A 27,906-nucleotide genomic window follows, 5' to 3' on the forward strand; every position below is an offset into this window, starting at 1 on the left:
TGTGCCTACACGGTTCAGAAACTGAATAACAAACACTAATAATGAAACAATAATAACACAATTTTCACAATATTAACAACTTTTATTAGCAACATCTTTAGAAGTGCAAATACAACAGTCAAACAATTAAATCAACATAATGATCCAGAACAGTTTTTGCGTAGAATGCGCCGCACACACACTGACAGTGGACATAGAATCATTTTTAGGCATTAAATTAATTATATCTCATATTTAATCCTTAATCCTTATTCTTAATATAAGTGCACTGCAATTTTATTATATATTTTCTACAATTCTCCTCCCAGGTTTGGCAGACTGTCCATTGGGTAGCACTTGCAGTCTCACCTCTGGATATCATCCCCAGTCAAACGGCCAGGTGGAACGGGTGAACCAGGACGTGGAGGCCTCACTGCACTAAGTGGCATCACATCTCCTGACTTCCTGGTCCACTCACCTGACATGGGAGGAATACGCCTACAACTCCCTGGTCAACTCCCTGGACCTTCATGGTTACTCGTGGTTCCAGCCCCCTGTTGTTCCTGAGCCAAGAGGCTGAAGTGGCGGTGCCATCAGACCCGCTGGACTGATCCTGGACATGCTTTTGGATTTACCTTTTGGATCTGCTGAGTTTTTAATGACCTCACATGTTGTAGTGAAGCCTTTTGCCTTTTGGTCCGACCTCAGTCTGGACAGCCCATTTCAGAATCAAATACAGCACTAAGACCTAACAGAGCGAGGATGGAGACAAGTCCATTGTCTGAAGCCATGAGGAGATCGTTTGTAACTTAAACCAGAGCTGTTTGTGTTCTATGGTGAACTCTAAAACCCGAAACTCTTCAAACAAACCATTTACTGTTTAAATGGCCACAAAAGAAATAGTTATCTGTGTGTAGAGTTAGTTTATTTTTTAAAGTAAAGGTTCAATTACAGCAATCGTAAAAGACTTGAGTATATATCCTGTTAATAAAGACACCAATCTGGTTTAATATAGAGGTGTTCATTAATGAATGAAACCTGCAGGACTCTTTTCACCTGTGTACATTATCAATATATAAATACAGAGTCAATAATAAATAAATACATTTCTGACTGTCTGAGGTAAACACTCCCAAATTAATGACTGCCTCTGATAAGGACTCCTGGTTTTGATCAGACTGTTAATTATTGATTCCATTTCATTGCCAAGAATGATTCATGATAAATAAAGTCGTAAATCCAGCCATTCTGTTGTTGTAAGATAATGGTGCGAGTCTGTCAACACTTTATGTCCTTCAAGAGTTAAATTTTTAGGTTTGAAGTTTTAGTCTTTGCAGATTTGTTTACGTATTTCATTTTAATTTTAGACTAAACCTAGACATGAATGAAATGAGGCGTATTTGTTGTGCAGACACTGTTTGGGGTGGTTCAGTTCTGTTATCAGTCCATTTACAGAAACAAAGTCCACTGTACTGGCTGATATCACAGGTTAAAGGTTAAAAGTCACTACATGCTGAAGAGAAGAATTTTGCTGATGCTATAAAAAACAAAACGACTGACAAGTGACTGAAGGTTTCTTGGACAGGAAAGGGGAATTTATAAAAACGTGACAAAAAAAGGAAGAAAGATTTCACAAGAGTCTGGAGAGATTTGCTGAGGAAGGGAAACACATTCTCCAGATTTAAAGCGTTTACTCATCAAACTGAGGATTTCACAAAGAGACTGTAGGTGAAAAGTCAGAGACGACAAAGTCTGCTGCACAAAAACTGGAGGTAAGCTCCACAGCTCATTTATTTTCTATTACCTAGTGTGTGTGTGTCTTTAACCCTTCTGTGTTCTGGTTGCTTCGTCTTATCAGTCTGACGGCTGTAAGTTAGAACATATTCTCTGTGGTTTCATCATGTCTGAGTTTCACAAATATTAATAATAAAGAAAAAAAATAACATCAAAGCTTGGTTGAGATATTTTTTGGTGATTTAACAGCAGATGATGCATTCAGGGACACTCAGACATTGCAGTATCGGCTAAAAAATAGTCTTACTTGTGACATTGTTTTCCATCTGTTCTCATTTACAGCAGCATCATGTTCCACTAAGATGAAAAGTTTTTCTTACGTCAGAGTGTGTCCGGCTGGTTCTTGATAGGGACTCCTGTCAACACTCGGCTCCTTATCTGTGTTTCAGTTCCACTCCGAGCACCTGATCCACGGCTGATCCTCCTACGCACCAGTACTACAAAAAGGAGTTATTTATATACAAATAAATAAGAAAAAATGGCTGCGAGTCCTCCAAGAGACAAGTGAGTCAAAACTATGGGATGCTTTTAATGTTGGGGGGGGCTCTCATTTATGGACACGTCATAATAATTAGATTAGAATGATTGATACTGGTTACAGACATGTTAAAAATAGTCAAATAATAATAAATAATGTTCCAGATTAAATAATCAATAGTTGAATGTGTTAAATGTGTGATGAGTAACTGACAAAGTGAAATCGTTGAGTTGAAACTGTGTGGAGATAAGCAGACATCTGCAACACAACGATAAATGATTTTATCTGTGAGGAACGCAACAAACATGCCCACAAACACCATCAATGGAAAAAAAAAGAAAAAGAAAAAAAAAAAAACAGGTTAAACTTAGAATATTATCGTCTTATTGTGAAAAACGAAATGTCTTCCTGCAGGTACAGTGGCGTGTGGCTGATCTTCTTCATGCTCGGTTTGGGGACGCTGCTTCCATGGAACTTCTTCATGACCGCTACCATGGTAACAGCTGATCTAGTCTGACCACATTCACACAACATACAACACTCAACAAAAACAACGTCATCCAACCATCTAACATCACAACATCTTCCAAACCTCCAACAATACAACATTCAACCATCTAACTACACAAAAACAAGATCACCCAACCCTCCAACAACACAACAAGACATCATCCAACCATCTAACAACACAAAAACAAGATCACCCAACCCTCCAACAACACAACAAGACATCATCCAACCATCTAACAACACAAAAACAGCAACATCCAAACCTCCAGCAACACAACAACCATGATCCAACCATCTAACAACACAACATTACACATGCTGTGGCCACAGCTTAGATCAGATGAACAAACATTAATCCAGTCACATGACTGGAAAGAACATTTTGAGGCGTCACATACTCAAATAACATCTTATTAAATCAAATAACATTCTTTTTAAATACATTTTAATAAGTCTAAATGAGTCATCATTTCATTCTTTGATTTTGTTAAACTGACTGGATGACTCTCTGCTCTCTGTTGTGTCTCTCCAGTACTTCACCAGCCGTGTCAGGGACTCCTCATCGGCAGATTCTTCAACCAATCAGACAAAGGGAGCAGCTGAGAGTCGCAGCGTCCTGGAGGCCAAATTCAACAATGTGATGACGATGTGTGCGATGCTACCGCTGCTGATCTGCACCTGCCTCAACTCCTTCTTGCACTCAAAGTAAGAACTACAACCAGCGAAGAAGAAACCTGTCGCTCACTGGAACGACTGATGTTAATTAGTTCGATATTTACGACACATGTGGGGGCCCAGGCTAGTTCTTATATCACTGATCATCTTCATTTTCTTTTAGGATTCCTCAGCGCCTCCGTGTCATGGGCAGTCTGCTCGTCATCATGTTCGTCTTCATGGTCACCGCTGCCCTCGTCAAGATTCCCATGGAGCCGCTGCCTTTCTTTTCAGTCACCATGGTGAAGATTGTCATCATCAACTGTGAGTCTGTTGATTGGTTCATGGGTTTGTTCACTAGTTGATTTAATCTATTGGTTTATTGATTGGTCAGTTTGTTTACTGGTTGGTCTGTTTATTGCTTATTGGTTGGCTGGTTAATGGGTTTGTGTAGTGGTTGGTTTATTAATTGGCTTATCTGTTGGTTTGTTTATTGGTTGGTTTGTGTATTGACTTGTTTATTGGGTTGTTAAGTGGTTGGTTGATTGGTTAGTTTGTGTAGTGGTTGGTTTGTTTATAGGTTGGTTTATTGGCTTGTCTATTATTTCGTTTATTGGTTGGTTGGTTAATTGGTTGGTTTGTGTATTGTTTGTTTATTGGTTTGTTTGTGTACTGATTTATTTATTGGTTGGTTTGTGTATCGTTTGTTTCTTGGTTTTTCAATTGGTTTGTGTATTGTTTGTATATTGGTTGGTTCGTATATTTGTTTGCTTATTGGTTGGTTTGTGTATTGGTTTCTTTACTGGTTTGTTTGTACATTGGTTTGTTTATCAGTTGTTATTAATTGGGTTATTGGTCAGGTTGTTTATTGGTTGTTTTATTTGTTTTGGTTATTTGGTAGGATTATTGATTTAAGGGGCAGTTTGTCTGTCTATCTGTGTGTCTGTTTGTTGATGACGTTGTGTTGTCTCAGCCTTCGGGGCGATCCTACAGGGCAGTCTGTTTGGGATGGCTGGTTTGCTGCCAGCTTCGTATACGACTCCCATCATGAGCGGTCAAGGACTGGCTGGAACCTTCGCTGCCCTCGCCATGATCTGCGCCATCGCAAGTCTGATCTCTCTCTCGCCATTATCTCATTAATATCTCATTACTATCTCCCATATATATATATATATATATATACTTATACACACATATATATTTTCTCTTTTCCTGTCTCGTCTCTGCTGCAGGTGGTTCTGCACTTCAGGATGCAGCGTTTGGTTACTTCATCACAGCCTGCGTTGTTATTTTTCTGTCCGTCCTCTCCTACATCATGCTGCCTAAACTGGTAACTCAAAAAGTTCCAAATCTAAAGAGTGTTTGATAATTAAATTACTGATTCAAAACTCAGTAAGAGTTATGAAGAACTATTCTGACATGTTTAGTTTCTATCTCAGTAACAGTTGATACTAAGAAAACAAACTGTTGAGTCTAATGAGAACATAAAGCTGATTAAGAGTTAAACCTTAGTTTGTTAATTGATTCATACCTTTGATTGGTTCATTTAGACATAGATAGATTGATAGATCATGTGACGACAACCCGTGGCGTCGGTGTGTTTGTGTTTGCAGGAGTTTTACCAGTTTCATCAGGAGAGAAACCAGAGGTCAGCAGAGGGGCAACATTCAGTGAATCTGATGGACCAAGGTACAACAAGCTGATTCTTTCCCCTTTGATTTATCACTGATCATCACAACTCGTTCTCTTCAAACTGAACGTGCTGAAGGACCAAAGTGGTATATTCACTGTAACTACTATTGCTCTCTTCCAGAGAGTAAAGACACGGGCGATGTTCCGAAGAGACAACAGAACGTGTCCATGATCACAATCTTTAAGAAGGTCAGAGACAAACTGAGACAAATCAAATGGTTGGTTTTCCATGTGCTCCAACACACAACAATCTTCACAATCTTCAGCTAACTCAAGAAGATGGCGAGAATTCAGATCTTAAAATCTCATGCGCTTTTTATTTTTTATTTTTATCACCCCACACATGAAAGCTAAACAATTACAGTTATAACAGAAATGTTGGAGAAGGTGCAGACATGTAGACCCCAATCATTCCAGTATATTATGGTTTTAATTATGTGTTGTGTTTTCTTGTAATTATTGGAAATGGCAAAATAAAAAGTGAAATGTGAATTAATAAAATAAAACGTGATTAATAAATCCCCGAGGATCTATGCTTCCACTGAACGTCTCATAACGCTGTGTGTGTTGTGACCTTTGACCCTCAGATCTGGATCCTGGCCCTGTCGGTGTGTTTCACATTCACTGTCACCATCGGCACGTTTCCCTCCATCACCGCCGACACCAAATCCACCCTTGCTGACGGAGGCTCGTGGGGTCAGTCCTTCTCTTCCTGTCTGAATTTCTCAAAAAATTACCCATTGTTTTAAAGCAAAGAAGTAACCTGAAAGTTCTTTCACTGAAAGTTCAGTGTCATGTTACGCAGAGTTGTATATTAGTTGTATATTAAGCCCTTAAGCATAAGGCTAGCATAAGGCTAGGTTAACTTCAAACTTTATTCATTTATAAAACGGTGTATTTGAGATCAAGGGTCAAATTAATGATGGTATGACTTTATTTTTCTATATAAAATCTTAACAAACGTTAAAGAGAGACATTGACATTTACCTCATCACATAATAGAGAGAAACCAGTTTACATCCAGTTCTTCCTTTTAATCTTCTGCTCCATAACATTCTCTGTTTTTGTTCACTGGGGAAACGGAGTTTCCTCCACGTTTTCCTGATCCCGTGCTGGAGTCGTAGGCTGAGCACTGTGGCATATTTTAACTTTTAATCCAACTTTATTCTCTGTTGTTGTCACTTCTCCAAAGGTAAATATTGGTTAGATGTGTCTAACATGGCGCCCATGAAACACGTGACCAGCTCAGAACCAATCAGCATAGAGGGACAGCTCAGACGCCCCATTCCCTGGTTGACCAGACTCTCTCTAATATACTGTTCTGGTGTTACATCCACAAGTCTGACCAATAGAGGACAAATTAAGAATAGCATTTACTTTTACTGAAAAGTTGCAGTTAATGTCCTCTGCAGGGCCCAGTTTTGGCCCCAGGGCCTTATTTTTGACACCTCCGATAAACCTTGAGTTGCCTTGTGTGTCCGACTTGTCGCCTTCTTCACAATGAAGTTCAGTTGGTTCATTGAGATCTTTGTGTCTGTTTGATTTAAAGACCTGTACTTCATCCCAGTCTGCTGTTTCCTGCTATTTAACCTGTGTGACTGGGGCGGGCGGAGCTTAACTGCTGTCTGTATGTGGGTGAGTTCAATAAGAACTGTGATGTTATCTGTGAAGGTTTTGATGAATCTGATTGGTCCTCGTTTCCGCTTCCAGCCGGGGAAGGACAGCCTCATTCTTCCTGTGTCCATCATGTGTCGCGTGGTCTTTGTCCCTCTCTTCATGTTGTGTAACGTTCAGCCTCGGCTCAGCCTTCCCGTCTTCTTCCACCACGACGGCTTCTTCATCGCCTTCATGATCATCTTCGCCTTCAGCAACGGATACCTGGCGAGTCTCTGCATGTGCTACGGACCCAAGTAAGAACTGCACCCACACCACACTGATCTCTTGGATGAGTTGGGTGTATTCTATTTTATGGAGACATACTCTGAACTAATGGTTTAAACTTTGATCAACTTCAACAGGAACGTCCTTCCTCATGAAGCAGAAACCGCTGGAGCCATCATGGCGTTCTTCCTGTCCCTGGGTTTGGCTCTGGGAGCTGCTGTGTCTTTTGTCTTCAGAGCATTGGTCTAATTGGGCCCATTCATATTTTATATTAATGAACGGACGCGAAGACAAACACTTCCCATGTGCCTGACTGGACTCCATCCAGAAACTCTAGCTACCAGTCTTAGATGCGACAGAGTTCAGTTCGGAGTCGTCTAAATGTGCTGTGTCTATTTGTGTCTATTTATCTAGTGAATATTGGTTGCGTCAATGCAATTAGTTTACAGAGTTTATAAAAGGGAAATATTCAGTTAGCCTCTAAGTTTGTTTGTTTGTTGAAGTGATTAAAGATAAAAACAACCGATCTGTCTGAGATTCATTCCCAGCTGTCGAATAAATGAACCCTGAGCACTGACGCTATTCTAGATCCGAACTGTGAGGAGAGGTCACAGAGGGTCAAAAATCTCTGCCTTTCAAAGATCAGTCTCTTATGGGAGTAGACCAAAACTTTGCTGTGTTTTTGAGCTGCTCGCAGCCCTGGAGCTTCTACAATGACACAGTCTGACAGGGCGTCCAGTGACAAAATCAGAATGTGACACGCACGTACATCAACATCATAAATCATAAATTTGCAGATAGACGCGACATTCCCGTTCACATCGAAGTCGAGCTGAGCCGATGTGAAAGGCGCTTCTGCAACATCCACATTAATGAATGCTAGGTCCAAACGTTTCCCAGCAGAACGTAGAATTGTTACAAGATGGTTTAAATGTTATTAACTTCTCCTGTCAGTGGTCCTAATGTTATGGCTGATCAGGCTATGTACGGTATATCAGGCAGAGTTTCTTCCCAGAAAAGGGAACTGAGGTCAAAAGAGTGACATAACATGACTGAAACGGGAACATCTTCATTGCTGAATAAAAACTGATTCCTTTTTTTTTAGTCTTTTAGCGAAACCGCTCAAATAAAAGTGACGTCCAGTCTGTTAAAATGATCAGTCCTTCATTCAGACACGTCACAGGAAGCGGCTCTTATTCTGACAGCGCTGTGAAGAGCTTTAAATGTCACAGATAAAAATATCACAGCCACAGCAGAGTCATATTCACCGACATGTTTGTGTCTGCGCTTTTATTTTGTCTCTTTAACGTCGTCATGTCCGACAAACAGCTGACTTCGGTGGACTTTGAGATTTTTGGGAATGTCCAGGGTACGTCGCGGCTCACGTGATGTGTTGAGTGAATGAACTGATCCCGATCTGCCGTGGATCTGAGCAGAGTGTTGATTAATGCTGCGTTTGTTCTGCCGTGTTCAGGTGTTTGCTTCAGGATGGTGAGCTTCATCTTCCCCTGACACGTGACACCGATGGAGTTATGATCTTGAATTATCTGCACTAGTGACCACAGATAGTTGGGATTTTAACATGTGGATGCATGATACAAATGTTAAAACCCTCCAACTTCTAACTCTGCTGCTAATGCTTGTGCCGCTGCTACAACCACCTCCACCTTTAACACCTAAACTTTGCTCTGTGAGATTCTTTACTAAGGAGAATTCAAGACTCATGTGCCACAGATGCATCGATAAGCTGCTTTAAAAACATGCTTCTCTCCAAGTAAGTCCTTCTGAGCTCACTACAGTCGCCCCCACCCAACCGGTATGAGATAAAAAAATAATAATAATAATAATAAACTATTAAAAGCTTAATTAAAAGTGCCAAATTAAAATACAATGAAAAAAGAGCAGCTCTCAAACTGAATCACACAGATCAGCCACAACATTATGACCACTGTCAAGAGAAGTAAATCATTTCAACCATCTGGCATTCAATTGTGTGAATGTTAGTTAGACATGTGACACCAACCTAGACCAGACCAGACACCCCCACCCCATAGCAATGACACTCCTTGATGGCAGCAGGATGCAGCCTGACACAGACACACACACAAAACATGAAGAACAGCACAAGGTGTTGACCTGGCCTCCAAATTCACTACGTCCCAAACTGATACCAAACAAGTATCTGTGGGATGATCCACAGAGGCCCCTCCCCTCATAGTGGGCCCCTCCCACAGGACACCCTCAGTAGGCCCATGTTTATTCTCTGATGACTCACAACTGTTTTGGAGGCACAAAGGGAGACATATCCATGTTATGCCTGATCTGTGTGACTGCCAAAGAATGAAAATAAGCTTTAAGAAGCGATTTAAAAACAGTCAGTGTCTCAGCCTGCCTGATGTGAAGAGGTAAACTGAGCTGAAGGACATTAATGGGACATGTGGTTGTAGGAGATCAGAAAGATGTGGTGAACCATCCAGTGATTTGAAGACAAGCAGTTCAATTAAGTCAGATGTCATACTTCCTGATGATGTGGCCTAACGGGAACATGGAAGGAAAATAAGATTAGTCCAAGAACGGATCCCTGTGGGACTCCACAAGGATGAGGTGCAGAGGAAGAACCATCTCTGGATTAAAGGAACCTCAGATTCCAGCAATGATTCCTTCACTTTAACTAATGTTAGTCCTGGAGTTCCTCAAGGTTCTGTGTTGGGACCAATACTCTTCACATTATACATGCTTCCCTTGGGAAATATTACCAGGAAACACTGTATGAATCTCTACTCACTAGGTTAAGTTACGAACCAGAGGGTTGATTTGAGTTCCGGGGGACTTTATGTTTGATTTATGTTACAAAAATTAGGGTTTATTTCCTTAAAAATAAAACAAACTAGCATGAGGTGAAACATGGTGAGCTTCCACAGCTGTGTTCATCTTAGGCCTCTGTAACAATGTCCTTTATTCACAGCTACTCAGGTGTGTCTGGTTAAGGTAAATAAGCACAAGCACTGCATGGCCACTGGAGGGGGTGCAAAAGGGAGTAACGTAGTCTGATTTAAACTTGTTACATTCTCCGCAAGAAGTGAGAATTTTGATTTCGCTCCTAGGTAGGGATGGGTACCGATACTCGTACCATAACAGCACCGGCGCTGACTCTAACAGTAGTAACCACACCGTAAAGGAACATAGATTTCGGTGCTTCGTTTCGGCTCCACTGAATTTTTAATTAGCGCCCCCTTAGCTCTATTGCTGTGCTGACGCCACATGTGATGTCACATCAGTTTTTCACCTGCGTGGGTGGAAGTGAACCTTCAAAATGCCTGAGGCCAAATGGTCAAAAGTTTGTCTGGACTTCACCTCAGAAGATGCAGACTGGGCAACCTGCAACAAGAGAGGTAACACCTGGAATTTGATTAAACATCTGACTACGCATAGCATTTTTTTAAAAGTCGAGAAATGTACAGTCTTTGATAGCCTGCAGCTTGAGTTAGCATCACCCCCGGAGAGGAGAGTCCTAGCCCCGTGTCCATAAGTCCATTAGCCCCATGTTAGCCAGAAAAGTCTAACACAGTCATCTTTTTGAAGAAAAACTGCTTAAAATTTAAAGTTACTAAGTGTTTTTGAAACACTTTAAATTGAAAGTTGATTGAAAGTTCTGTAAAAATGTTTTAACATGCTCTCTGTGTCCTGTATTGCTGCTAGTTTTCATACACTGCTGTTTTTATTATGTAATGGACAGTTTGTTGTGAATTTCATTTTATATTGGTTTACTTATTTCTTAGTCTTAGTTGTAATTACATGATTTAAATCAATATTCTCTTCAACTTGCACGTCACAAACTGCCTTAAAAAAAAAAAAAAAAAGACACAGTTTGTAGACAAGTTTATTTGTTTTCATTCTGCACCGGCATCAAAAGTTTTGGCACCAGTATCAGATAAAACCTTAACAATTTCCATCCCTACTCGTTGGGCTGCGAGAACTTGAAAAAAGTTTGTTCTCGCCAGGTAATTTATACTTCACAATAAACTCATGTGCTGAACTCTAGGGAAGTCCTCATAGGCTCCTCCCACTGCAGCATTCGTCACGCACGCTAAGCATTGTGGGAGATTTACAACGACAACAGGCACTTTTCTTATTGTTTCGAGATGTGTCATTTTGATGAGATTAGCAGCCACTCTGAGAATATTAACATCTGGGAGCTCACAGAACATTTACGCTTTTCCGCATTAACCACACCCACGTCCAATTTCTGGCCAATCGCAGAACAGTAACTGGACACACGCATGAAAAGAAAGTTCTGCCCGGTTGATGCTGAGAACAGCCCATGTAGCAAGAACAAACATCTCGTTCCTCATGGAGTTTGTAACAGCCTTTAGTCACGTGACCCTGAACCCTCCTCTAGCTCCACCCGCCTCCTCTTCATGACCTATGACTGCACGGCAAGTTTTATCTAGTGCTGTTCAGACGCTGCATGTGTGAATTCATGCTCCTTCTCTTTGTATCCACGTTTCCTTCAGGTTCAGGTTCTGTCTTGAGATAATTTGAGGGTTTTTTTTATATATATATATATTTGTCAGTACACAGAGGATCAGGGTCGTAGTCTGGGACTGAGCGGCTGGGTGAAGAACACCAGACAAGGAACTGTGATTGGTCAAATCCAGGGACCACCGGATAAAGTCAGCGACATGTGAGTCCAAACAGACCAATCAGAATATGCATGGATCAGTTCAATCTTCTTCTTCTTCTTCTTCTTCTTGTTTTTTTTTTTCAGGAAGCAGTGGCTGAAAAGCGTTGGCAGCCCGAGCTCTCGAATCGACCGCGCTGTTTTCTCCAACGAGAGAGACATTTCCAAGCTGGAGATCCACGGTTTCTCTACTCGCTACTGAGCATGCTCAGTGGTGACGTTACTGCTTATAACTGTAGTTGAGCAATGGACAGAACAACGGTAAAATATGCTGATGATTGACTGTTGTAGTCATCAGTTTATCAGTAAATAAATGTGAACACAAGAAGCTGATTGTTAAAGAATTATTATCACAATGATGATGGAGAACAAGAAAAAAACAAAAAGTCTTTTAGAAGATGTTCGATTATTAATGAGGTGAAATCTCAGAGTTAAGATCTTGAAAGATCCTGAAATCTGAGTTTTGATCAGCAGTGAGTCTGGGTTCAGATCTGAGGAAGGAACGTAAACGGTATAAATCTGGACAGAGGAACAGTCCTCTAAAGTGAAGTCAGATGAAGTAGAGCTCCCCCTGGTGGCTGCAGGCTGCAGTGTAGGTCTCCATGTTAGTGGGCGGGACTTGGGCCAAACTACAACACTAAAATACACAACAAATAAAACATTTTAAGGATTGTTTCTGTCATTTCAGGTAGTAAATAGTCTGGAGGAAGTGTGGGCGGGGCATCGATATCGTGGCTCCACCCTTGGACTGTACTGATCAGACTGTGGCTCCAAAGTTGCAAGATGGCGACGTCCATATCCCGGGGAAAACAGCGTCAGTTTGGCCAGTGAAAGGAAGTGTTGTCCATATTTATATACAGTCTATACAGGTGGAACCAGATGGAGGTTGATGACTGTTACGGCTATGCTATAAATAAATAATGATGTTCGTCTTATTGCTTCCTTCTGAGCCCGCTTTGTGTACATCACATATAATGTATAGAAAGATTATAACTTTATCATAAGGTAGTTTTTAAGTTTTTAATAAATAAAAATAGAATCATTTTTGTAACAGGACACAGCAGTTGTGGTGTAAACACATATCGATGTAATAAAAACAAACAAAAAATCATCATCAACGACAATATGTTCAATAATAATAATAAATGTTGTGTTATTTCTGTGGAGGTTCTCAGTCATCCAGGTCATAGTATATCCAAAAAAAAAAAATCAGAGGAATGATTGCACCCGTTAGTCACCAAATTCAAGATGACGCTATTATAATATAGTTATAATAATAAATAAACATGACGATTATTAATAATTTAAGATGGTTTCTCTGATACAACTGAATAATCTGTGCATGTTGGTAAACGTCGGAAAGCCACATAACACAAAGAATTCTGGGTAGTAGGTGACAGGCCCACCCACCACCAACGCGTTCACTGATTGGTCAGATTGAAGACTTGCGTGTTGCCATGGCAGCGGCCGTCCCTCTGTGCAGCCTCCTCGTCTGCCCTGCGGCGCTCTGTCTCGCCTCCTCCAGACGCCGGTTGACTTGATGGAGACTCAGGACCTGCTCCTGCAGCGCTGCTTTGTCCTGCTGCTCCTGAACGCATCACACACACAAAACAAGAACGGGTGGTGGGCCTGACAACGTCACACTCTCACCACTCTGTGACATCAGCGCCTTGAGTTTTACCTTCATCAGGTTGAGCTGCAGCCGATGAAGAATCTCCTCCAACTTTAGGACTTTCCCTGAGAGGGAGGCGTCTGGGACGTCCCTGAGGGAGGACATCACCATGTTTGCTTTAGTCAGACAGATGTATCTATGACAGATGTATGTTTATCTCGTTTCCCCTGCTGTTATCTTTTCTTTTTTAAATTGAAGCAAGATGGCAGTGACGCTCAGAGAAAACATGTACTGATACATGATCCTCTACAGCAGAGGTGTCAAGCATAAGGCCCGGGGGCCAAAACTCGCCCGCCAGAGGGTCCAATCTGGCCCGTCGGATAAATTTGCAAAGATTACAATGAAGATATCAGCTGAAAATATTTGATAAAATAAGAAATTGCACTTGCACCTTGCACTTCTTAAGAAATTCATAGTTGTTCATTACATGTAGCTGTACTTCTTTTTGCACTAAAGCAAATGGAAACATTTGAAGTTGTCGTTATTTAGCAGTTAAAAAGCTATTGTGCTACTGGTCTGGCCCCATTGAGATCAAATTGGGCAACTAAAATGAGTTTGACACGCCTGCTCTACAGTATAAATACACCGCAGTATTCCAGATGGTGTAGTTCCTCACCTGTCCTGCAGAGCTGGAGTCCCGTCCTGAGTGTGGTGGCGAGGGTCGTCCTCTGAGAAGAGACAGCAGTGAAATCACTCTGCAGCCGTGGAGACAAACACCAACGAAAAAGAAGAAGCTTTACCTTCAAAGACCGGGGCAGCGTCCATCGGCTGAGCCCAGTCCAGATGTGACGGCGCCTCCAGGAGGGGCAAAGGCCCACGTTCAGCCAGGGTGGACCCTTCAGCCAATGAGCTGTCAGAGTAGTGGAGCTCACCTTCTGGGAGGAGTGTGGGCAATGACTGAAGGTGAAATATTGTGTTTACAGCAACAAGTTTTATTGTTTGAAAGACACAGAACGGTCACTCACTCCTCTGGAGCTTCGACGAGTCTCTCCCGGCCCTGGTCAGCAGCTGGTCCGAGCTGGACAGGGACAAAGTCCGGCACAGATTGTCAAGTGACAATGTGCGGGGCAGGGGTCTCCATGGAGACGGAGTAAAGGCGCTGACGGACTGAAAGAAGAGAAGAAGAAACTGAAGAGACACCATTCGGATGGAAACTGATCCAGTAGATGGAGTTAATTATCGGAGGAGTCATATTACTGCAGTTTCGTCTTCTCTTCACTGACTCCCTGTAAAATCCAGACTTTAAATCCACCTTCCTTCCATCCAAGGCCCTTGAAGGTCTATCCCCATCTGGCCTGAGAGACCTCACAGGACCATATCATCGTCCTGTTGGTTCCTAGAGGTTCTCTAGCTGATGGTTAGTTCGCTATCCTGCTATGAGTCTATGCTAATGAGTCTCATTTGTTTCTGAATTTCTTTGGATCTCAGCATGATGTGTAGCTTTTGAGGATCTCTTGGTCTATTTCACCTTGTCAGTCAGGTCCACTACTGAAGTGATTTCTGGATTGAGAACCGGTTTGGATTTTTTTCTCTTAATAATAAAAACCTTTATTTGAAAAGTGGATTTTGCGTTACCCTGTATTAATATTTAGATTTGCACTAAATCAGACAGTATTGGATCATCAAGTCTCACATGATTTAGAAACAGTTTCTTCCCTCAGGACATTACTGCTCTAGACTTTTCTGAATTCATACGTATTATCGCTCTTCCTGCCCTTTACTGCTGCTGCTGTTTGCAGAACTCACTTGTACCATGGACTCAGTTTTTATGTACTCACCTTCTCACAGCAGCTGAGCCTGAAGGAGACGAGGACAAGAACCAACAAGACACTAATCAGAGATGTGGTTCTTTCCAGATCTGCGTTCAGTCATGACGTGAGTGAAGTGAAACTCAATGAGTAAAACAAACAAAAAAAAAAAGGAAATTAAATTCAAACCACCTTAAATCTGAAGCGCTCAGGTTCGTCACATGACCAGCTGCCGTTGCCACGGTGATTCCCGAGGTCGGTGTTTCCCTCCAAATGTCTCGCAGGACCAGCGTCGCCGCAGCAACGGTGGACGGGGCTGATGGGATGCTGGAGTCTGTACCTGTGTCGATGGAAACCCCATCTGTGTCCATGGAAACGTAGCGTCTGTCCTCTCTGCTTTTCTCAGTCAACTGCCAACGCTGAGACAGGCAATAATAACTGTTTATTAATTATTATTAACGTGTAACTAGTGATTAATAACTATTAATTAATCACTATTAACATATAAATACTGGTTAATAACTATTTATTAATCATTATTAACGTATAAATACTGATTATTAACTATTAATTAATGATTATTAACGTATAACTACTGATTAATAATATTAATTAATCACTATTAACGTATAACTACTGATTAATAACTATTAATGAATTACTATTAACTATAACTACTAATTATTAACTATTAATTATTAACTATTAATTAATCCCTATTAACGTATAACTACTGATTAATAAATCTTAATTAATCATTATTAACGTATAAATACTGATTATTAACTATTAATTAATCACTATTAACGTATAACTACTGATGAATAACTATTAATTAATCACTATTAACATATAAATACTGGTTAATAACTATTTATTAATCATTATTAACGTATAAATACTGATTATTAACTATTAATTAATGATTATTAACGTATAACTACTGATTAATAATATTAATTAATCACTATTAACGTATAACTACTGATTAATAACTATTAATGAATTACTATTAACTATAACTACTAATTATTAACTATTAATTATTAACTATTAATTAATCCCTATTAACGTATAACTACTGATTAATAAATCTTAATTAATCATTATTAACGTATAAATACTGATTATTAACTATTAATTAATCACTATTAACGTATAACTACTGATGAATAACTATTAATTAATCACTATTAACGTATAGCTATTAATTATTAACTATTAATTATTAACTATTAATTAATCACTATTAACGTATAACAACTGATTAATAACATGAATTAATTACTATTAACGTATAACTACTGATTAATAACTATTAATTAATCACTATTAACGTATAACTATTAATTATTAACTATTAATTAATCACTATTAACGTATAACTACTGATTAATTACTATTAACGTATAACTATTAATTATTAACTATTAATGAATCATTATTAACGTATAACTATTAATTATTAACTATTAATTAATCACTATTAACATATAAATACTGATTAATAACTATTAATCACTGTTAACGTATAACTACTAATTATTAACTATTAAATAATCGTTATTAACGTATAATTACTGATTAATAACTAATAATGGACGTGGGGATGAACTCACTCTCTGCTGGAACTCTTTCATCACAGGGTGAGGATGATGAGAGACGTCTGGAGACGAAGATGAACGTCAGAGGTTAAAGTCTTGATGGACATGTCCCTCAGAGGACAGAGCTCTGCTCAGTGTCCAGTCAAACTCACCGTCATAGCTGGTCGTCCACGTGCTTTCTTTGGGAGACTCATCAGAGACGTCCGACCAATCAGAGGGAGCTCTGGAAACAGAGTTAACGTCATCAGCCAATCAGTGAAGACGCTGTAGGAATAATATTCAGATTTATTCATATTAACAAACAGATTTGATTTAGATCTGAGTCCTGTTACCTGGATCCGTTCTGCTGGTCAGAGGAGGAACTCAGCCTCTGTTTACGTTCAAGCGTCTCATTCTGATTGGACGGAGGACTGCATGGGGGCGGGGCTTTAGACGCCTGCTGCCAGGGGGGTGGAGTCATGATGTCGGAGAATTTAGACTCAAACGCTGAGACGCGACTAGTTTCTGAGAAACTCCTGAAAACAGGAGAAAAGGACGACGATGAAGACACTCTGTCTGTCCACGTAATAAACCCAGAGACGACTGTGAGGACACTCTGTCCACGGAATAAACGTGGAGAAAGCTGAGAGGACACTCTGTCCACATAGTAAACCCAGAGACGACTGTGAGGACGCTCTGTCCACATAATAAACCCAGAGACGACAGCGAGGACGCTCTGTCCACATAATAAACCCAGATACGACTGTGAGGACACTCTGTCCACGTAATAAACTACTAGACGGCCGTGAGGACTGAAGGACTTATTGACCTGCGTGGCGTCCCATCTCCGTGCGGGGGGAGGACGAGCAGGTCGACGGTCTCCGACGTCCTCAGGAGCTCCAGTCTTTGTTTGTGGGACAGCGTTACCGTGGCAACAGCACAGATCTCCATCAGACGGCAGCCTGGACGGAGACCAGCCAGCCAGGCAGGACCCAGGGCCTCGACGTCCCCCACCACGGCCTCAACGCTGACGAGGAAGCCCAGCTGACCCAGACGGTTCCTCCTCAGAGACATGTTCAGGGCTGGACTGCCACGAGTCACCAGCTGAGGACGGACAGAGGACAGACAGAGGACATGTGGACAACGTGTGAAAAAGTACATGTTGCTTGTTGGTGTGTTTATGAACAAATTTATCAATTTAACTCACGATTTGTCACGTGGTCTCCAAACTTTTTCTTTTTTATTTTTGAAGTGGCTTCTAACCTTTCTCTTTTTCTTACACTTAAACTAAACCATAAAGATAAATCTCTGAGCTCCTCACCTGCAGCCTCTGAGTGATCTCTCCTCCGTCCTCCCAGTTTCCCTCCAGGGTAAAAAACACCAGGTAGCGTCCGTCCAGGTAGAAGAGCTTGACGCCTCCCGGTACGTTGCTCCATCCGATCACATCTCTGCAGCAGCAGCTGAACACCACCCGTCGGCTGGCCTCCTCAATGAGAGCCACCAGCTCACGGGAGATGACGAGTCGGCAGCAGGCGGAGGCGGAGCGTCCGAGGCCTGGAGCCGTCACCGTCCAGGTGAGAGCGCCGGTGCTCAGCAGGTGAGAGCGAGGCCTCAGCGGGCTGCAGACCTCCTTCTTCTTCTTCTTCTTCTTCCTGCCCAGGGGGAGGAAACTGAACCTGGGGGAGGAGGAGGAGGAGGACGAGTCCACCGGGGTCGACGTGGCGAAGTTCTCCACCATCTCCCTCAGGTGCTCCTGTCTCCTGCGCGTCGCCATGGCAACAAATGTATTGGACCTCCGTACGGCGTGTTCAGCGTTAATGATCTTCGTCAGCAGAAAGTCTCTGAAGACAGGAGAGGGGGGGGACTTCAAACCCGATGGGATCGTTGGACCGAAGGGCGGCACGTCTCTGAGCCTGGACACCGAAACGCTAAAGGACAAGGGAAGAGGACATTTGTGTCAACAGCGGCCAAAGACATGCTAATTGGGCTGATGGGTGACTCTAAATTGACCCTAGGTGTGAGTGTGGATGTGAATGTGAATGGTTGTTTGTCTCCGTGTTAGATTTGTGTAATTTACAGGACTTTAACCCTGGACGATCTTTCTGGATACTGGCCTCAGGTACGTCGCTTGCAGTCAGACACGCTTTATTTAACCAAAGACAAACGAAAAACTATAACAATAATAACAAAGAGGGAAGGATCTTGTCAGTGCGTTTACATGCACTTGAAAAAAAAAGAAAAAAAAACGAATTATTGCCTCAATCGGATTATGACAGGAGAACTTAAGTGCATGTAAACACATTACTCCAATAAAATCGGAGTTCTCATCGTCCGATTGAGACGCCCAGATAATATGATTGGAATCTGAGATTTTAATCGGATAATGCGTGTGCGCATGCTCCACAACCGCTGCGCTGGCGTGTAACCCCGGAACAAAAACATCCAACAAAGCCGATCGCAGAAGAAGAAGAAGAAGAGAAACGGAACCGCTAGAAGAACCGTCTGAGGGATAGAGCGGATCTTACCTGCACCAGAAGTAGCGTGAACGTTACGTACGAGATTTAAAAATGTGCTATTATCCATCTGGTTGTTATTTAAAATGCCGGTCTGCCGCATGAACGACTTGTTTATTATATCACGTAATAGGACAACCGGAAATCGGGCCGTATTAACGTGGTATTAACCCGCTGAAAAGACACGTATCGCCACCTAGTGTGGAAGAGGAGAACAGTTATTTGATTTTCTTGCGCTGCATGTAAACTGGGACAAGGACTGTAGTGAGAAAGTTGAATTTTGAGCATAGCTGGATTAAGTTCTGCATGTAAACACACTTAGTGAGAAATAAAAACTAAACTTGTTTATTTATTTAACAAAATAAAGATATTGTTACAATAGCTCCAATTGACTTAGTAGGAAAAATAAACAAGACAAATTAAAATGCGGTCAAAAAACTGCTCTAAATTACCAAACAAGATAAAGATGCAGGAAGAGAGAAAAGAGGGCGTATAGTCAGGCAGGAAGACAGGTCACCAATTATCCCACAGTTAATTAACAGAGAATTAACCTGGGTTTTTACAAAACAAAAACTAAATAAAATAAAAAAGATGAATTTGGCTCCTACAGGATGTGGTATCTTCATCTTATTGTTCCTCTCAGTGAGGTTTATTGTCATGTGGTTTTCATTCAGCCAATCAGAGAAGATCAAGGAAACATTCGCAGGTCTAATCAGAGTCTACAAGGTTCACCTCAGAATGAACTCTGAGCAGATTTATTAGGAACCATGAAGAAGATAAGTGTCCTAATGTTGCCTAATGTGATAATGTTGACAAGTGTCTGAATCAGCTCTGATGTTCTAATGCTCTAAACACATGTTTACATTAGTTTACCACTGAAGAGCAAGGGACCGGATATGGCCTTGACTTTCTCTGTAATTCTCTACAATAACACTCTAGGCTTGAAATGTAGAATTTTTAAAAAGTAAACCCTATGAAGGGTTAATGATTTATGTGGTATATGATTTATTATACGCAGTGCTCACGTACATACATAGGAGTGTTGTTGTGTAACAGCTCCTCACTAAAGTCTGCATCTACTTTGAGAGGTCACTCTAGACCCACGGCGGTTCCACCTGTACCTGTATCTGTTTCCTGTTTAATCAGTCTCACCTGTACCGGGTGTGCTGGCTGCAGGGTTCGTGCACTCTGACAACTATGAAGACATTCTGTAAATGTGAGCAGGTGTTTTGGGGGATGAAAGGTGGACAATCGGGCTCCTGGAAGATCACCGTGACGTGGTTGTTGTTGTTCTGGATGTGACGGACCTGGAAACCAGTGTAGAAGAAAAAGAAGAGAGTTATTAGAGTAACGACATGACCACCACCAGCTTCATACCTGTGCTATTTTTAACTATGCTGTACTTAAAGGATTGTATAAAGATGGAGCTCCCCCTGGTGGCTGGCTCCAGTAGTAAATAAACTCCACCCCCTTCCTGTTAGTGGGCGGGACTTGGGCCAAACTAAAACACTAAAATACACCTCAAATACAAAAAAGTTTCAAGCATTGTTTCTGTCATCGTAGGTAGTTAACATAATGTCGATATTCACCTTTAAATTTTTTTGTTTGGATAAGTTGTAAAAAAATTAATATGTATATAATGTATAATCTAACCTTTCCTTGTAACTAGTGGCGGTAGAGCAGAGTGTAGTATTAATTAAACAAAAACACGAGTGAGTCTGGAGGAAGTGTGGGCAGGGCATCGATATCGTGACTCCGCCCTCAGACCGGACTCATCTGACTATGGCTCAATATGGCGGCGCCTGTATCCTCGAGAAAGCAGCGTCAGTTTTAAATCCAAATGAGAGGAAGTGGAGACGTGTCGTCCATATTTATATACACTCTATGGTTTAAAGCTTACACACTTCCATTTACTGTAGTACTTGTATTGATGCTCTACATTTATGTTACGCATTCTTCTTAATACATTTTTCTTGCCTTTGTTACTGTTTGGTATATATACGGTACAAAAATATATTTTTACTCTACCGGTACTTCATCTGTGTAACAGCAGTACAGTTTAATCCAATCTAATACAATCACAGCCAATGAAAACTAACCAGCAGAACTGTCCGTAGTACTGTTTATGATACTACATGTACAGTAGTAGCCTCTGTTTCTGGTTGTTGCTTGGGGTGGAGTGGTGATCTGTTAAACTGACGTGTTTCGGCATTAACAGTACAAGTACTACTGTAGTACTACAATAACTCTAGTACCTGATGACTATTGTTTGGCTGCAGTGTTGATACTCGGAACATCAGCTCAAATTCCCTGAACGTCGTGGACACTGAGTGACTTCCTGTTGAGTGGCCTGACAGGAAACACAAAGAAACATCAGCACCAGTCACAACAGATGATGGTCGATCACCAGGTGCAATAATGGGACGCGTGGAATTTCTACCCGACATGGATACATGAACGTATGTAGGATGAGAGGGTGTTGTATTTATTCAACTTTGTCTTACTTATTTTTATAGCTACTTCTTTTTTTTTCATGCAACAATGACAATAAAGAACATTCATTCATTCATTCAGACCGTGTGGGAACTTGTTGCCCAGAAGGTCCAGAAACTGGTCCAGAGCAGGACTGCCGAGCTCCTCATCGGCGGTCCGACCAGGACGGTGAAACAATACATCCACTTTGCGCTGGAAGTTCACCTGGAGATAAAACCCACACATTCTGTAGTATTTCATACCTCCTATGAGCCTCAGATCACATATTTGTTACAGTTTGAGTACAGAGAACATTAATAAAACTAACTGACACCAGTTGAGCTCCAAGTAGTGATGTGTTGATTGATATGGAAATGTCGATACCGGTGATACCAGATCCTTAAGATCTAAAATCAGTTCTCAAATCAAAATATCGATACCTTTGATACTTCAGTCATTCGAGGTAATGTATATCACTATCAGGAACACAGTGGAAAGTAACTAAACTATTGAGATGTGAAACACCTCAGGTTAAATCACATATGAGGCAGAATACGAGGCATTTATGACGAGGAGAACAGAACAGTCAGAATTAAGACGCAAGATTTAATTTCTTATAGTTTATTTCATTGATTTCTTTTTTTTAGTGTTTGAATTTTCACCATTTTCACATATTTTGTATAACTGTGTCGTTTATTTGTTTTTTCTGTTGTTGTGTTAACTTGGCTATGTAGTAATATAATTATATAAATTTAAAATAAATAAATTACTCTGAATATTCTTTATGGAGCTATGACTTGAAATACACTACTTCTATACGACCTACTAGAAACATCAGGAGTATTTGCACAAAGTATCGATATCGGCCTGAATTTTACTCAGTATCAGATTAGAAAAGAAATCGGTGGTATCAAACATCACCGACTCCAAGGATCATTATTATCTTGCAGCTGTGAATTCAGTCAGTCTGAAGACCCCATGGTTGTTTTTCAGCGTGATATCAGAAAACCAACCAATTCTACCTCTGAAATTGAGCTCCAGCATCTGGCCCTGAGTGACTCGCCAGACACAGGGAGGAAACTCAGGCGACAAAGGTCTGACTCATCAGCAGGTCATGAGTGACACCGATCCCAATTAAAACAAACGAACAAACAGAAAAAAAAGTGGAAATAAAAAAACTCCCTTTAACAGGAAGTGAGCAGCTCACATGGTGGAGGCTCTGGCCTAAGTGGTTACAGTGATAAACATGGGTTCTCTGAGTGACTTGTGGCTGGAGCATTGTGACTGACTCATGTAATAGAAATGTCTACGCAAATTGATTCACGTGGTTTAGAAGCTGCTTTAACCTTTTAGTCTATTGAAGTATAGCCCGTGTTTACTGTGTCTGGGAGCCACGTAGAGAGCTGAAAGGAGTGAACCATGTTACCTCCAGTAGAAAAGAAGTAGAAAACAGATCTACTCTGTGTATTCTTTGCTCATCATTTGGAGCTTTGTCTGTGTTGTGAGTCAATCTGTAGATGCTGAATGAAACAGGATTGTCCGCCACACTAACCTCCTGCTGGTCGAGTTGCAGCAACATTTCAGAGACTCTGGGTGAATCAGTGGCCAGTCGTAGACACTGGATGTCGAGATCAGGAACCACAAACTCCAAGACGTCCCTGAGAGGAAGACCTCGAGAAGTCCTGTGTTTGGACGAAGATGGGACCGAGTCCTCCAGGATGGACCCTCTCAGGGTGAACAGCTGAGAGAGATGACAGGGACGTGGACAGTTAGAGAGAGTCCACCAAAATAATTTTATCAAACATAGTAAATCAGGTAAAGGGACAGAGGTGTAGAAGGACATGACTGAAGTGGACAAGTTACCTGAGTGGTCCTTAGTATTATTCTGTAATTGTACTGTGTCCTGTCCTGACCGTCCTCCAGTTTCTCTCGCCGGATGCTCAGAGACACCGGACCAAAGTTCCTATCGATGCCAAAATAATTCTGGTGATCTGAGGGGGAACCACAGAGGAGTTAGGCGTCACAGACACATCAGAAATCCTGCAAGAAGGTGTCATGATTCTGTGTCTTTTTCCATGCTGTTTTGAGTTCCTTGGTTTCCTGTTTTGTGTTACTCTGTGTTGAGCTGTCACATTGTTCTATCAAGGTTTGAAGGTTGTGTTGTAGGACAAGACAAGTTCAGGACGGCAGGAGACGAGGCAGAAGTTCAATCAAATATATTTAATGGTAACAGAAGAAACCAGCAGGAAATCCAAAAACATTTGGTCATCTCGTCACCATGCCTTCCTGCCACGTTCTTGTCTTTGTGCTGCTTTGTCATCCGTCAGTGTTTTGTTATGATATTGTTTTGGGCCATGAGGCCGAACCATTTTCAATGTCTGATCACGCATGTAACGGCAGCGTCACAGTGAGGCGTGGTGAAGATGGAAAGGTCCCAGAATGAAGCGGCAGAACGGGAAGTTCCACCACCTTAGCCACAAGCATGTCTTGGTATACCAGGAATGTTTGAAGTTAAGGACAGAGCCCTCCACAACACAAGGTGGCGCTAACACGGGGTCATGCAAACAGTTTTACTACTAGTGTGGAATTATTTTACAATATTTACTCATCATGACCCGAAAATAGTGCCTTAGTCTTAATCTTCTGCATCAATTCTTCTCTCAACCTGTAGAAACCTGGTCTATTTTCATTCATTTATTAAAAAAAAAACACACACAGAAAAGGGCACATTTTTTTCTAAATTAAATGCAATCGGAAGGTGCTGTTTTCAAAGTAAGAGCACATATGAGGAATGACTCTGTTTATGGCAAGCGCGCCCAAATACAGTACACGACTTCTATTGTCTATGTGTGGTTTCCCTAGTCCAGTCTAAAATGTACTTGGAATCTTACTCTGATTTGCTGATGTGGCTCATCATTGGTAGAAATCTCTGCATGCATATCAGAGTAATGTTGCTCACTTGGAGGCATCAGCGCTAAGCACCGCTATGCTGCCCGACCCTGATCATTTAAATTTAAATTTTTGAATTTCAAAATGAAAATCTGCTCATTTTTTTGTTTGTTTGCTTTTAATGTTCTGAATGTATCGCCGGGCCCTGCCTTCTTCTGTTACCATTAACTAGATTAGATTTAACTCCTTGTGTCCTTCAACACATCCTTCAAACCTTGGAAGAAAGGTCCTGGTGCTACCAGACGTACCTCGATTGTAGAAAAATTGCAGGTAGTATTTTGCTCCGAGGTCAATGTGCTCGATGTCATAGTTCTTCATGTAATTTTGGGTTCCTCTGCAGAACTCTGGAACCGTCACAGCAGCGTTGGTGCAGCCGGAGCTGAACAGAGCGTTACTGCAGGTCTGACCCGGCATCCTCTCTGCCCCCCCCTCGGTCTCATCATCACAGTAGAAGGAACAGAGTCTGTCTTCACTAAGATTAAACCAGATGTCAGGTTCTTCTCGGGTGGAGGAGGAGCAGTCTCTGATGTTGAAGAGGATGCTCTGAACGTCATAATGAGAGAAACATTTGCTGGAAGTCAACATGGACCTGCCGTCATGTCGCTGCGTCTCCTCCGCCTCCATGTTCTGAATTAACTTTTTGTCTGATTCACCCAAGCTGTCGCGTCCTGGGATGAAGCTGACGTCTCCTTGAGCGATCTGGGCAGCAGCCTGCAGACTGGTGGTCCTGGTCTCCGTGGAAGTCTGCTGGTTCAGAGTCCAGGTGCTGCTGTACTCCCTTCTCAGACAGGATCCTGTATTCGGGTTTACAGGACCAGAATCCATATCTTCCCCCCCAGACATGCTCATCATCTGCTCACTGTTGCTCCTCTTCATCCTCCCCAAACCTCTCCTGGAGGAAGAAGTCCAGAGGTCACAGAGCGGTGATCTGGTCTCTGATCCAGGTTGAAGGTCTAGACTCTCATTGTTCAGGAAGCTTGGAGTCAGACTCTCGTGTACCTGTTTGGGCTGAGTGTCCTGGATGTCCCTCCTACGAGACTGGTCGCACATCCGAACCCGAACCCCCATCTTAGGAACCGAAGGAGTTCCATGGACCATGGGCGGTCCCATGGTCCTGACCCTGATCCTCAGAGACTTGTTAGTCTAGAACCTCAGGTTTCTAGGACCAGTTCCTGCTGAAAATCACAAATGGTTGAGATCCATCCGACTCACATCTGAACAGATCTGGAAGACACAAAAAAGAAAAGCTCAGTAATATGCTAGCTGGTTTAGTTTGTCAGACCGGCCCAGCGGCAACAGTCACAAACACAACTACAGCAACAGCAACAACAACAACAATAACTACTACAGAATTCCCTAGGGGAATTTCTGAAAGGGCCACAGGGGACTAGTGGCGGGGGTACCATCTCTGTCAACATGGGAATCAAACCCACGACCAGAGCGAAGACGTATGATCATCACTGAACACTGATATTGAGGAGCTGGATATTCGCCTCACACCAAGCCCAGGCGGTCATAATCTTTTGGCAGGTTGTCTGAGACCCAGCATTCTGTTGCCATAAAAACCAGGGCAACAAATGCTGCATTAATAAGGTTCCCCATGGTCATACTATTTCGGCACACGTGTTGTAACATAAACGTATGTATGTATCAGCTGTATTAACAGCAGAGACATGAGTTAGTCTCAGCTGTGGCTCTGGCCTGAGGGGTCAGGGGTTGCCATGGCAACTTGAGGTGGTCGTCAATGACGACAGAAGCGCGCTGGGTCGAGACACAGAGAGAAGGGCGATTTTCTCCCTTTTCGCTGGTCTCACACTTGGTGTTACTGTGACAAAATCCGTAGCTCCTATCAGACAAACAAGCAGACCGTGGGCGTCGTTAGACCTTCCTGAAGACGTTGATGTGTTTTTTGTCCTTGTAGAGTAAATATTTTGGACACACTTGTGAGTTAAACACAAAGGTCCCTTCTGCTTGTCTGACCAAGTCTTTACGTTACAGTCAATGCTGAGCAGAGAGACACGTGATCGCACTCAGAGACTCACACTTTAAATTCTGTACGTCTCACTGCTTTGACGAGCACATTGTGAGAGACACAACAAGTTTGAAAAATCATGTGTGTAAATTGTGGCCGGTTCCATGCATTTTTTTTTTTTTTTTTTTTTGCAGTTATTCGTATTTTGTAGAGAAGAGTAATAACACACTGATCCCGATCAAACGGCACGTTTTGATATATAACTCGCCCTACGATCAAAGAGCTGAAGAGTTAAGGGACGAAAAAAGGGAAGAAGAGGAAAAATAATAATAATAAGAAGAAACATGAACAGCAACAACAGCAACAACACAATAGCAACTGTCACAACACTAACAACACAACAGCAACAGTCACAACAACAGCAACAACGGTCACAACAGTAACAACACAATAGCAACTGTCACAAAACTAACAACACAACAGCAACGTCACAACAGCAACAACGGTCACATCAGTCACATCAACAACAACAACAGTAACAAAACATCAGCAACTGTCACAACCCTAACAACACAACAGCAACAACAGTCACAACAATAGCAACAACAGTCACAACAACAGCAACAACAACAGTAACAACAACAGCAACAATGACAGCAACTGTCACAACAGTAACAACACATCAGCAACTGTCACATCACAACAGCAATAACACCCACATCAACAGCAACAACAGTCACAACAGAACAACACTACAGCTACATCAGTCACAACAACAGCAACAACAGTCACAACAACAACAGCTACATCAACAGCAACAACTGTCACAATAGTAACAACACAACAGCAAAATCCAGAAAAACAACCACAACAGCAGCAGCAGCAGCCTGTCAGGCCGTAGTTTGGCCCAGAGCTCTCAGACTCGTTGATATTTTACAGAGTAGAAACACATGAATGTCTCCGTCATGTGACACAGTGACTGGAGACGTCTCACAGTCCTGTGATGACGACAACCTACCCACACTGACAACACGCCGTCACTTCACCTTCTCTTCGTTGATCCACCAACATCTGGAGGAAACCTTTGGACAACCTGAGCTCTAGGAAGTGGATCCAGTCTTTCAGAGACCAGACCAGACCAGCTGGATACCATCAGTCTGGCCACTGCTTCCTGTTTACTGATCACATGATTACTGCTGTGTGTATGCGCGTGTTCTTGTACTTCCTACGTACTGAGGGCCGGTGGGACTTTTCAACAAAGTGAAGTCTTTTTTGGGGAATCGGGGACATTTTGTCTTCACAAGGCTGATTGAGGGTTAAGACTGTTT

At 41.9% G+C, this 27,906-nt stretch overlaps 3 protein-coding genes across 5 annotated transcripts; 2 read left to right on the forward strand and 1 right to left on the reverse strand.

The window, feature by feature from the left end:
- The first annotated feature begins 1,448 nt into the window (after positions 1-1,448).
- On the forward strand, positions 1,449-7,512 carry LOC125002035 (equilibrative nucleoside transporter 1-like). 2 transcript variants are annotated; one of them, XM_047577275.1, is made up of 13 exons: positions 1,449-1,751; positions 2,056-2,277; positions 2,666-2,747; positions 3,294-3,466; positions 3,600-3,739; positions 4,389-4,523; positions 4,648-4,745; positions 5,029-5,104; positions 5,229-5,296; positions 5,695-5,803; positions 6,657-6,742; positions 6,818-7,017; positions 7,126-7,512. In XM_047577275.1, exons 2-13 carry the CDS (start codon positions 2,252-2,254, stop codon positions 7,235-7,237), a joined length of 1,305 nt encoding a protein of 434 aa, XP_047433231.1. In that variant the 5' UTR covers positions 1,449-1,751; positions 2,056-2,251; the 3' UTR covers positions 7,238-7,512. The 2 variants fall into 2 exon arrangements, with proteins under 2 accessions (XP_047433231.1, XP_047433233.1); XM_047577277.1 differs by having other exon boundaries at positions 2,163-2,277.
- A 693-nt stretch (positions 7,513-8,205) lies between these two features.
- Positions 8,206-12,604, forward strand: LOC125002504 (acylphosphatase-2-like). Its single transcript, XM_047577301.1, has 5 exons — positions 8,206-8,357; positions 8,463-8,479; positions 11,563-11,672; positions 11,757-11,930; positions 12,358-12,604. Exons 1-4 carry the CDS (start codon positions 8,261-8,263, stop codon positions 11,869-11,871), a joined length of 339 nt encoding a protein of 112 aa, XP_047433257.1. The 5' UTR covers positions 8,206-8,260; the 3' UTR covers positions 11,872-11,930; positions 12,358-12,604.
- A 319-nt stretch (positions 12,605-12,923) lies between these two features.
- On the reverse strand, positions 12,924-27,723 carry LOC125000867 (signal-induced proliferation-associated 1-like protein 2). 2 transcript variants are annotated; one of them, XM_047576613.1, is made up of 19 exons: positions 27,597-27,723; positions 24,855-25,830; positions 23,521-23,648; positions 23,210-23,398; positions 21,762-21,882; positions 21,441-21,535; positions 20,338-20,492; positions 17,994-18,600; positions 17,502-17,776; positions 17,026-17,208; positions 16,846-16,916; positions 16,709-16,755; positions 15,282-15,508; positions 15,120-15,138; positions 14,307-14,448; positions 14,082-14,213; positions 13,958-14,009; positions 13,351-13,432; positions 12,924-13,257 (listed from the first exon to the last, which is right to left on the reverse strand). In XM_047576613.1, exons 2-19 carry the CDS (start codon positions 25,714-25,716, stop codon positions 13,102-13,104), a joined length of 3,543 nt encoding a protein of 1,180 aa, XP_047432569.1. In that variant the 5' UTR covers positions 25,717-25,830; positions 27,597-27,723; the 3' UTR covers positions 12,924-13,101. The 2 variants fall into 2 exon arrangements, with proteins under 2 accessions (XP_047432569.1, XP_047432560.1); XM_047576604.1 differs by having other exon boundaries at positions 14,082-14,216.
- Between the last annotated feature and the right edge of the window lie 183 nt (positions 27,724-27,906).

The sequence above is a fragment of the Mugil cephalus genome, chromosome 2 (genome assembly GCF_022458985.1).
Source record: "Mugil cephalus isolate CIBA_MC_2020 chromosome 2, CIBA_Mcephalus_1.1, whole genome shotgun sequence".
NCBI classification, from domain to species: Eukaryota; Metazoa; Chordata; class Actinopteri; order Mugiliformes; family Mugilidae; genus Mugil; species Mugil cephalus.